The 12,405-nt window shown below is 38.7% G+C and overlaps 1 protein-coding gene across 1 annotated transcript in view; it reads left to right on the plus strand.

Moving 5' to 3' along the window:
- Window positions 1-453: 453 nt before the first annotated feature.
- spz4 (Spaetzle domain-containing protein 4) overlaps window positions 454-12,405 on the plus strand; it is a 43,002-nt gene continuing 31,050 nt past the window's right edge. The window contains exon 1 of the mRNA XM_083141810.1: window positions 454-611. Within this exon, the coding sequence (XP_082997936.1) occupies window positions 585-611 (27 nt within the window). The 5' untranslated portion in view covers window positions 454-584. The remainder of the gene's footprint in view (window positions 612-12,405) is intronic.

Raw genomic sequence — 12,405 nt, forward strand, 5'->3', positions numbered from 1 at the left:
GCCCGTCCGTGTTGTGCACTTAACGTGCTGTTTACCCAGGCCAAGTACAAAATGATAAATCATTTAACAAGCCGAAATGGCTACCCTTCGAAACTTAAAAAGTGAGTTTTTTCTCCCCCTTTCATGTTTTGACATGAATAAAAGAGACTCGTTGGGTAAAAAAAAAATAAAGCCCATAGCTATGTGTTAAAAACATCAGGCTGCCATTTTCGCGAATCGTCTCTTCTCCGCTACTGTATGTTCAGAGTCGTTTCTCTTGCTAGGACTGATGAAGCTTGGGATTGCTTGACACACATCCCAGACTCCCCGCCCTTCGTAACGGTTCCTGTGGCCCCGAGCACGTCCCTGTTGTGGAGATGGCACCCCTCAAACCCCCCACCACGTGCGCATGGCCCAGTTACTAGGTCCACTTTTTCCTCTGGGAACGCGGAAAGTCCCCATTAATGAGTCGGTCGTCTTCAGTAGCAAACTACCTAGCACGGTGGTACGATGTGGCTGTGTGTTAGAAAGGTGGGCAGTAGCTCACCGTGATACAGGAGCATAATCGAAGGTGCGGAAGTGAATACAGTGAAAACACCCACGCCATGGAGCAGGAACTGTATGTTGCTCTGGTGAGTACATCATCGTAGCCACCTGGCGGTCAGGCTGAGAAATATAGGTTACATTTGCTTTTCTCTTCATGTCCTCGCATAACAGAAGCAGAACTGTCTGCTTTTTTCTTTTTTTCTTTATTTTTGTACCGGTTACGGTTCTTATGGCCTTGTCTGGCTTTTCGTGGGTCAATTGTTTCACCTATTGCAATGTTGCCAGATTTAGATTACCCTAATCTCGTGTTATTGCCGCGATTTCAAATTTATCTCAACCGAGAGTAACAAATATTCTTGTTCGAATTTTTGCCTGTTTACACTTTTTGTTAATTTTGCATTATTTCAATGATAATTGACCTTTGCAAATTGTTCAATGTGCAAATTAAGATTTTGTCTAAGAATAACAGTAGTCCGAAGTTAACGGTTACTCAAAAGGCTAATAGCATGTACTGTATATTGTCGACTTCTATTTGTGGTCCTACGCCAGTCTCCGGAATTGAACCCACGACCTTTGGTGTCGCTTACCACTAAGCAACATAAAACCATTGCAGTATATGTGTAGTATCTAGAATGTGTTTATTGAGTTCTCTGGCCTGGCCTTCTAGAAAATATAATAATAAATCTTTCGGTTAATATGTTGTCAATACATTAGTGCAATGAGGTCGAATCTGTGGTTGTGCTTCTAAAAAGAAAAACTCGTACTGACGTCATTTCTCGTTAACAAATGTCCGTTCAGAATCCGTGATGGACCCGCCTGTATTTATCCATCTTGAGAAATAGCGTATTGAAATGCTCGCCATGATATATTGAGGAAGAGCTAAGCTGATTTTATTGACTTTTTCGACCTTTGGAATTTTATTAGTATTCAACACTGCGGAAAATGATTACTTTCATAGTTTATAAGCATCCAAACGGCAGTTATGCAAAATATTTTTATGGTCTGGTATCGCAAGCTGTTAGCCTACACCACAGCCACCCCCACAAAGTATCCTCATTCCTCACTATTCTTTCAGCCCGCGCATTCACGTTTTGCGACAGTGGCGTATTAACGACATCCTCTCTTGGGAACTAGGGGGGAGGGTTAGAGGACTTTTCTTGTTGTTGTTACTGTATTAGGCTAAATTTATTGACGATTTATTGTTCGTTTTATACATCATCTCTAGGAGCGACATCCTAATTTTGTCGCCTCTAGAAGGGGATGATCGCTTGATTTTTAGACGGTTTCAGCATCTCTTCACGTGACCATGTTTGCTAGCCGCCAGATTTGAGAGAAAGTCGGTTATCAGTTATCAACAACAGTGGCGTGCATAAGAATTTCCTTATGGAAGCTGTACAATCGTAAGAAGTAAGAATTGTTTTATTTATAAATCATATATTTTGCCATTTTCTCCTGCATTTGGTGTTTTTTTTATATAGAATAATTGGGCCGAAAGAGCTATTGATCCTCATCATACCCTCAACCTGGGTCATGCCCACTGGTTCCATATCAAAAGAGGACCTTATTTTTAACCCCTGTCTCGTCCATCGAACAGCAGCAGCATAAGGCTAAATAGCGTACAAATTTATGTACATGATACTTTCTAAAAATATGTATGACGTATTCTTGGACTGATTATTTTTTTCCTATTATAAGGCCAGTGATAAATGTTTATCATTCTAACTATATACATTCTAACATTAACAGTCACGCAAATATTGGAATTAAAAGCACTGATAAAGAATTATTGGCATTAAATTGAAAACAAAGACTAATACTTAAGTTCTTGTATATAGGAGATGATTTAGGATCCTCCCTGTATTTCAGCATTCAAATATAACATGACTAATTTAAGAAAAAGGGAGATACGAATTAGTGGGAATAAATCGATATATCCTTTTTTTCTTTTAGTGGAATAGCCATGTAGTTTTATTGTTATTTTATTTTTTTCAGTTTATTATTACTCAATAATTTTGCTCTTATAATTGTACCCTCGTTGTAAAACTTTATTAGTACATAAGGTGTCGCCGTGCAACGTGTACAAGACATGAAGCCGAACAATTCTTAGTAACATTTTGCTTGTTAGGGGCTCGTTTTGACGCTACGTAATTTTAACCGTGCAGCACTCGCGTGGCCGTGGGGGGGGGGGGGAGTTGATGGGGTTACAGACCCTACCTAAATTTTGAGAATATTAAAATTTTCAAATGAAAGCAATAAAGAACTCAGGGGAAAAACTAAAGCGCTATATGCAAACCCTCCATAAAATGACATCATTACCATTTCTGTCTTTAAACAACTGTTAAAGCGAAGGTTAAAATGGTAATTACAATATATTTTATGGCGTATAACGCGCAGCACAGATAAATTTCACAACATTTCGAAATTTGATTTTATAAACCTATCAACCAGACAATAGCAAAAAAAAGTAGAGGTATATAAAAACGCGACCATATTTTTATCGGTTTTATTAAAGTTAGAAGTGGTTAATAAAATAAAACGATTTTATTTAAAGACCACCATATATTTGCCAGCCAATATTAATGGATGGTGACCACTGGCGTATTCAGAGGGGGCTGGTGAATGCAAAGTCCACTTAAAATAAACCTTATTGTCATTTTGGAGAGTGGAAAGTTCTACATATACGAAATATCTTAGTGTGTATGCCACACCCTTAAAAACAGCTATGTACAGTGGGATCCATGAGTATTACTGTGCAAATTGTCCATCACCATGTTCGTGCACTTTATTTGACCCAATAAAGAGCTTCAAGAATTAAAAAGAAACTCACAACAAGCTGTTGACAACTTCTGCACCAGCATACATAAAAATCCATCGCTTAAAAACACATAGGATGTAAGAGAAAAATTAATGAAAATAGTCATGGACAATTTGCATGGATCCCACTGTACTATCTTACAATTCCAGCCCCTCCCGAAAAAATATCCTGCGTACGCCAGTGATCGTGAGTAGAAAAAGTTCATGTGTCTCGTAACGACTTGAAGAAAGTACAACATAACTTCGAAGCGATCTTTGTGTGTTCCATTAGATAAGTGCACGATAGAAATAATTTTACAGTATTGTTTTTATTATTAAAATAAACTATCACTACTGTAATAAATTTTACTGCATAATTGTAGTTAAGGATCCCTGTTGAGCAACTTTAAATGAATAGTTGACGCACTTTAGTACTTAAAATATATTTAGGAGAGGATCGATAGGCTCTCTCAAAATAGGGAAGAAATAGGCACCCCTATTAGACGCTCAAAAAGCAATTATCTTCGAAATAGGCAACAACAGTCAGCAACAACTGGTGTGTATTATGTTTCGGAAATGGTCTGAAATGGATTTTAAATTCTACAACCTGTATTTTCTCGACGGGGAACCAAAAAAGTCAGTTTTAGTGTGCACAGTGGGTTCACTTCCCTAAATAACTCTACAGCCGACCTCTCAACACCCACACACGCAAATATAGAAACAATATAAAGGGTTGGTATGATTCAAATGTATCCAAAAATTCTAATTCAATTTAATTAAACGGTATATTTAAAACATTTAATTTCATGTTCGTAGTTTACATTTGCCATTTCACATACCCAGACTCGAAATACATCTAGAAACACAAGTCAAAAATGTTATGGAATACTCTAATCTGGGAAAAATTGTTGTGTAAGAATTTCAAACTCAAATGTACCTAGTCATCTTCAAGATATCTTGGAATAATCTTCCGTCTGTCAGATAGATTGTTCTGCAAAGGACAATAACAAAGTTAACGGATCGAGAGAATTCTGTTTTATTTTTCGCACAGCATTCTTTTCCTTCCTCGATAAAAATTAAAACTAAACTGTCAAAACTCGCCTCAGGCCTCATTTATAAATATGTATATATTCGATAGGATTTGGATTAATAAAAGTTGCAATTTTTCACGTCTATGGAGAAAAATTCAAGCAGAATTTCTCACGTGGGCCACACAAAAACGCAGTTTATATTCGAAATAGACACTTCTGAGTGACTAAAGTAGTCGAAAGCAAACACTCATGTACTACCCTCAGAAATGGCCTGAAACTGTTTTTAAACTTAAGAACCTACATTCTCTGGTCAAGGATAATAAAATTAATTTTAGGGCAAAATCTCAGCCTACGTTCTGGGGATCTAGTACAACATAAAGCTGTTTAAAACGGGTTCGTGGTAAATGAAAGGTTAAGAACACTAGATTATGGAGACCAGATCTGACGTTGTGGCGTTGGGACTTAACGCCAAGACCACCCTTCACCGTGGGAAAAGTCACTTGGAAAGCCTTGGGTTTCAAAGGGTTGTCACGTCACGAACGTCAGTTGTTTTTGTACATAATTGATACAAAACAGTGAAAATGTAGATTAGAATAGATTCCCGTAGAAGCAGACCCGTACCCAGGATTTTTTTTTGGGGTAGGGGCCAAATCCGAAAATGTGGAACAAAGATTGAGTTTGTGTTTTAAGTCCACTTTATGCACAGTAAGGCTAATCGGGACTGGGCCTACAGTTTAAAGTGGGATTCGAACAACTAAGTGCCTCCAACGTGTATCGAACCCGGGACCCCTTGATTACAAGGCGACGGCGGTGGAACAAAGAGAAAGACAGAAAATGCTGCTGGAATCATCAATCAACGTCACTATTCCGTCACTGTTGGCTAATCGCGACGATGCGGATGAGTGATATTGGTGACGGAACACTCGCAAAGAACACCGATGTAATGGTCGGGATTCGAACCCGGAACCAACGGCGTCGTAGTGTGACGTGCTAACCACTCGGCGAAATGCATGTTGCATTTTGAACATAGAAATATTCCAATTACTTCGATGACTAGGTATATTATTATACTCGGAAAAATAACTATACAATTAACTTAATTCTAAGAAAGTTCGTTGGAGAAAAAACTGTTACAGAGGAAGTTCGTAAGGGCCAGTATTATTGATGGCAGGGCCCGGTGGTTGAGAAACACTGGCCTAGACAACGAGTGAGTAACAGACCCTTTTGGATCCCAAACGTCTCGAACGAGATACCCAACTGTAACTCTCACGGTCCCAAGCGTCTCGATCGAGACGCTGTGTCAAGGTCGTAGTTTTTACGTTATAACTTTTCTATTTTTGGCTAGAATTTCGATTTTTATATATACAGGGTGACTGGTAATTAGATGTATTCCCTGAAAGGGGTTAAAGTAGAGAGAATTTGCAATAAATTTGACCATATGATACCCCATCCGAAAATTAGTAGTTTTCGAGATAATCGAGTTTCATTTGTTTTTTTTAAAATGACAATTTTCCACATAAAAAGATGAATTGAGAAAAAACTGCTCATTGTATGGAACTTATTTCAGCGTCTTCTGATAGCTAACAAATAAGTGCTTCATTGAAAAAAAAGTTTTTCCCAAATAACAATCGCATGTAAGTAACGGGTGGGTCTAAACTTACAAGTAATGATAAAAAATGCACACTTAGTTTAGTTGGCAACGTATTAATAACAAAAATGGTATGACACGAAGCGTACAAATTACGTAAATTACTTCCTTGTGACATCTGCTATCCAACTAGGTACAAATGTTGCTAACATACACATTTGTGTACAAGAAATAATACTTCATTCATCTTCATGTGAATGGAATCAATGAACAATACAATTAAAGAACATTACATGTCTTGCTCAAAGTGGGCACCTCTGTTACGAATGCAGGCACGCAAGTTTTTACGGGTCATTTGGTCTCTTAACTCGTGATGTGATGGTGTCCTTGATGTGTTGACCAACTGTTAAGATCCCCTCCCTGAGCTCTTCTTGCGAGTTTACCGGTGTCTTGTCATGTGGCTCCAAATGTAAAAGTCGCAAGGCTTCAAATCGATAGGGGGATCGAGCTGGGCAGTCATCATGCTGATAAATCATGTCACGTCTTGTAGCTAGAGGCACATCTTCCAACAACATTGCCATCCCGTTCCTCAAAAAATGTTCATAAGTGATGCCATTTAAGATTTGGGGCAGGAAAAATGGCTCGATGAAATGATTGTTGATTACGCCCATCCATACTTCTGCTTGGGCGTGCGACAGTGGCTGGATGAAAATTACCCAAAGAAATGGATTGGCCGAGGCGGTCCGATTCCCTGGCCGGCTCGATCCCCTGAATTGAAGCCTTGCGACTTTTACATTTGGAGCCACATGACAAGACACCGGTAAAATCGCAAGAAGAGCTCAGGGAGAGGATCTTAACAGTTGGTCAACACATCAAGGACACCATCACATCACGAGTTAAGAGACCAAATGTCCGTAAAAACGTGCGTGCCTGCATTCGTAACGGAGGTGCCCACTTCGAGCAAGACGTGTAATTTTCTTTAATTGTATTGTTCATTGATTCCATTCACATGGAGATGAATGAAGTATTATTTCTTGTACACAAATGTGTATGTTAGCAACATTTGTACCTTGTTGGATAGCAGATGTCACAAGGAAGTAATTTACGTAATTTGTACGCTTCGTGTCATACCATTTTTGTTATTAATACGTTGCCAACTAAACTAAGTGTGCATTTTTTTATCATTACTTGTAAGTTTAGACCCACCCGTTACTTACATGTGATTGTTATTTGGGAAAGACTTTTTTTTTCAATGAAGCACTTATTTGTTAGCTATCAGAAGACGCTGAAATAAGTTCCATACAATGAGCAGTTTTTTTCTCAATTCATCTTTTTATGTGGAAAATTGTCATTTTTTAAAAAAAACAATTGAAACTCGATTATCTCGAAAACTACTAATTTTCGGACGGGGTATCATATGGTCAAATTTATTGCAAATTGTCTCTTCTTTAACCCCTTTCAGGGAATACATCTAATTACCAGTCACCCTGTATATATTGTTCCTAACACATGTATTTAACAGAAATGTTTCTTGCACTTTTTTTTCTTCATGAAAATGGAGGTGAAAAGGCGGGAAAAGGGACTTCTCTTTTCAAGGGAAAAGGGACTTCTCTTTTCAAGGGAAAACATTTCAACAATTTTTAAAAATAATTTTTGGGGGTTTTCTCCCTTCCCCCTCCATATATACGCCAAATTTGCATAATTTTGCATTTTGTGCATTTTGAATTATTTTTGGGGGGAAACGCCATTTTTTAAGAAAAGTATTTTTGAGGGGATTTCCCCCCTTTCCCCCCATATGTACGCCGAATGTGCATAAATTATATATCGTCTGAATCTGTGATTCATTCTGCGTACAACGGTATGTCTTTCATATCTCTAGGGCATTTAGTTTCTGAGCTATAGTCATTTCAAGGTAACGCTGCATTTTGAAGCTTGAATCAGTGGCGTGCCCACCATTCCTTTTGGGAGTACAACTCGCGTTACATTGGTCATACGACAATGATGCAAATATTTTTGTGTTCCTTACATGCCAGCGATAATTTCTATGTGCATTTTGAACTTTTCATATCCTTTTTTTCGGGGGGGCGAAACCCCATTTTTTAAAATAAGTATTTTCAGGGAATTTCCCCCTCCATATATACGCTGAAGGTGCATAAATTATATATCGTCTGAATCTGTGATTCATTCTGCGTACAACGGTATATAGTTCATATCTCCAGGGCAAATAGTCTCTGAGCTAAAGTCATTTCAAGGTACCACTGCATTTTGAAGCTTGAATCAGTGGCGTGCCGACCATTCCTTTTTTGGATGTACAACTCAAGTTACATTGGTCATATGATAATAATGCAAATATTTTTGTGTTCCTTACATGCCAGCGATAATTTCTATGTGCATTTTGAACTTTTCATATCCTTTTTTCGGGGGGGGGGCGGGAGGGACGAAACCCCATTTTTTAAAAAAAAGTATTTTCAGGGGATTTCCCCCTTTCCCCCTCCATATATACGCCGAATTTGCATAAATTTCATATAGTATGAATCTCTGGTTCATTCCGCGTACAACGGTATATCACTCATCTCTCTAGGGCAATTAGTCTCCGATCTACACTCATTTAATTGAAACTCTGCATTTTGCTCAAAATCGGCTCGGGACCGAGAGGCTTGCTTGTGAAAATGGCCTTGGGACTCAAAAGGTTAAGAAACTTGGCGTGTAACTTCCTTATTCACGATTTCATATGGATATCCAGTATATTTTAGTTCAAAAAAGTTATGTATATTGCTATTAGTAGCAGCATTGAGTTGAGTATTTAGGGTGCGGAGCTAAAAAGGATGGGCAAGCTCCCCTTAAGAACCCTTTGACGTCGCCCATGACCAGACGTCCTGTTTCTCCAATACGAGCCCAATTCTCGACCTCTTTCCTGAACAACAGAGAAAGGACAATGAACTTGAGAGAGGAGCTTCACTTGCGCAATGCGAGAGTGCTAGCGAGAAAGCTTGGAAGAAGGTCATTGATTTCGATCTGTGATAGAAGCAACACTCTTTTTCGATTTGAGCAATACTCCCGTTTTTTTTATCACTTCGACAGAACCGGAAGTTATGTTCTAGAGGCTCTCACGAAACAGCCTTTGTTCCCTTTGTGGCCTGATGCAGGTGTGATTAATTTCAAGAGTAGGGTCAAGTGTGTGCGATGTAAAGATACGCTGTGACCGGAGTGGTATTTGAAGGGTGGCTGGGGAGGGATTCCCTCCCCTCTGGTTGCCTTAACCCTCCTTGGACTTTGGATGAGGGGGCGTTCTATGTATATAATTCATACTGTATAACACCAAGATGACTCACCTCTCCCACTAGAAACTTTACAAACAAATGCCACACTGACTGTTCTTGTTATTTATTATTTAAAGTTTACTTAAGCTTCACTTAAGCTTACAGTTTCCTTTACTATAAAAAACAGCTTCTTGACCTACATGAATTAATTTGTTAAGCTATACATTTATACTAATCTATATATATAAAAATGGATGTACGTGTGTTTATATGTATGCATGTTTGTTCCGGCATAATTCTCGAACGCCTGGAGCAATTTCAACCAAACTTGGAACACGTATCACACGCAATCTGGAAATAAATACTGTGGGGGTAAGACACCCCTAGCACCCGTGGGGGTGGGGGTGGGAAGGGGTGACACGTAAAAATAATCGAAAAAGACCGATATTAGTGTGGAATCCATAGTTTTCGGGGTCGCTAAGATGAATAGTGACACTCCGAATTCCGTTCAACTCCAAGTTCGTCACCTATCGGCATGGGAGGTGAGAAGGGGTGCAAATTAAAATGTCAAAAATGACCTAGATTAGTGTCGAATCCATAGTTTTCTGAGTCGCTAAGCTAATTGGTGACATTCACGATGACATTTGAGACAGAGAGAGACTTTCTATTAAGTACTGTGGAGTGGATTTAAGATCGCCATTTTTCTCCAACGGACAATTTCATGTTGCTTGCTCAAGGGCGGGTTCACCAAAGAATTTATTTATTCTTGCTCCTGGAAGTGAAACTAAAAACGTTGTTTATAATCAGGTTTTGAGTTAAATTAATATTATAGTGAATTTGTAAAATATTTTACTTTATAATTTGAAAACTGTACTTATTTATACTTTTAAATACCTGTAAATAAAATTAGTTACATTTTACACTATAGTTAGAATTCATTATTTTCCTGTCTAATAGAAGATTGGGATAAATAAATGCCCGGGTAATCAGCTAGTTGTTTACAAATGTACAGAATATAGAAACTTGTTGCATATGTTGTTACGAAACCAAGTGAAAGCACTGAAAATTGAATGCATTAAAGGAAGGCAAATCATCTGTCTAAAAGTGTGACAGTGAGAAATGATTGATTTACTTTATATAATATTTCTGCCACTTTTGGCTAATAGCGACAATGAGAAATGAACAGTCAAAGTTACAACAGAGAAATATGCAATTTAAAAGCAGTAAGAATTGAGAAATACACCAATACAGACACTAAACTAAATTGGAATATAGAAACTTTAAAAAATATTAAAGAAGTAGACTAATCACTAGCAAAACAAAGATAGGAAGGAACATGAAGCAATATAAGGCGAAAAACATGAACATTAAACCGTCGAATGAAATCCATAAATAAGGAAGGAATTGACGCTAGCACAAAACTTATCATTTCCAGGCAATTCAATAAATCTTAATCTATATGTATCTGATATATCCTTATTGTGAACGTTCTATTCAATCGAGGTATTTACGCCATTTTGCAGAGGGTATCATAGGGAGCTGTAGTAGGATGAAACAAGCAGTCAGAAGTAAGACTGTAAGAATCTTCTACTCGCATTGCAGTGTTTTGATTTATTTATTTTACTTCGCTTTTCTGCCACTTTGGCTAATGGCGTAGGTAAGGATGAGTGGTGGTATGATGAATTATTCACAAAGAACACTCATGCTGGGATTCGTACCCGGTATCCCTGGCATCGTAGCGCGCTGTACTAACCACTCTGCCACGGAGGTCGCTGAAATAACGAAATAACTTCGAATCTCTTACAACGATATTTTATGTCATCCAATCAAGTAATGTCATTTAAAAGTCAATGATCTGGGCGGTAGAGGGCGTGAAAGCGAAAAACTCACTTCGTTCGAAAACAGATCTCAACGATAGCCACTCACTCATATCGAAACAGTTCCGACAGCGCATCATCCAAAAAGTATAGGATGCTTTTTTGGCAACAGCTATCGAATTTGCATTCGACCAGACGTCAAGGCCATAAGGTCGCTCGCAGAGCTTCATTTCGCGCTGCTACATTACTCTACTTTGCCCTGGAGTCGGTGGCACGTTCTTATAATTTCCTCTGTCCCTCCAGGCAAACACCTGGCGTAGCTGAAGGTTACTCGTCCTCTGAACTGTAGGAAGAGCCTTTGTTGGCAACACCGTCCTTCCAATGGATAAAAAAAACTGTGTCTGCCTCCAATATTTCATCAGCAGGATGATTTCTCTTGAAAGCAAGACCTTAAGTTTCTCAAAGTTCGCTTGTCAGCGGCGGCTGGTGGCTCTGAGTTAAGCCTGAATCACACAGAACTGGATATCCAGTGGGAATGCTCTAGTTGACGCTGGACTGGCTACCCATTTGCTAGTTTTCGCCTCACACGGTACTTGTTATACCGTACTTGTCGATAGTCTTTCGTTCCCATAATGGCGGCCGCGCGAGATGTAAACAACGTATCACTTCACACTTTTAAAATAAGATAACTATTCAACCGAGAGGAATATCGCTTCGTATGAAATGGTTTTAGGTAGAGAAGAATGGCGCTGATAAAATACATACTTTACAATGTTTACTATACACGTATGGAATAATATTTTAGCCTTTTCAATTGTAAACATGCCTTTCGTGCTGTATGAACTCGGAAAGCACAGACAAAAAACGCTACTTTGTAAACTCACAGATTATCTTCACATGCCCAAACTTTGCTGTGATTGGCTGTTCCAGAGAATCTAGTCGAAGAAAGTTAGTAGCAATTAAAACATGTCCTATTCCTTCAAACCAGTCAAGCAGTCAGCCAGGCGGCCATGATTGCTACCTAGAAAGTTAGTTCAGCGCCAACTAGGGCATTCCTACTAGAAATCCAGTTCCATGTGATAGGGCTTTAGGTGAAGGGCTGGCTAGTAGGAACGAAATGAAGAAACAACAATAGAAAATTAGATCAATAGTTACACCTAATAAGTATGTGTAACTATTGATCTATTTTTTCTATTACCCCAGATTCTTCCTGCTAGTCCTTCACCTACGTAATTCAGAGCTACAGCCGCCGTTGTTGCTTGTAAGTTCACTTTATGCACAGATAGGCTAATCAGGTCTGGGCCTACTGTTTAAAGTTGAATCCGAACCATTGTGCAATGTACCTCAATCGGGGATCGAACCCACAGGCTTGTTTCAATCAGCTTATTATT

The sequence above is a fragment of the Lepisma saccharinum genome, chromosome 20, assembly GCF_977018435.1.
Source record: "Lepisma saccharinum chromosome 20, izLepSacc3.1, whole genome shotgun sequence".
Classification (NCBI taxonomy): domain Eukaryota; kingdom Metazoa; phylum Arthropoda; class Insecta; order Zygentoma; family Lepismatidae; genus Lepisma; species Lepisma saccharinum.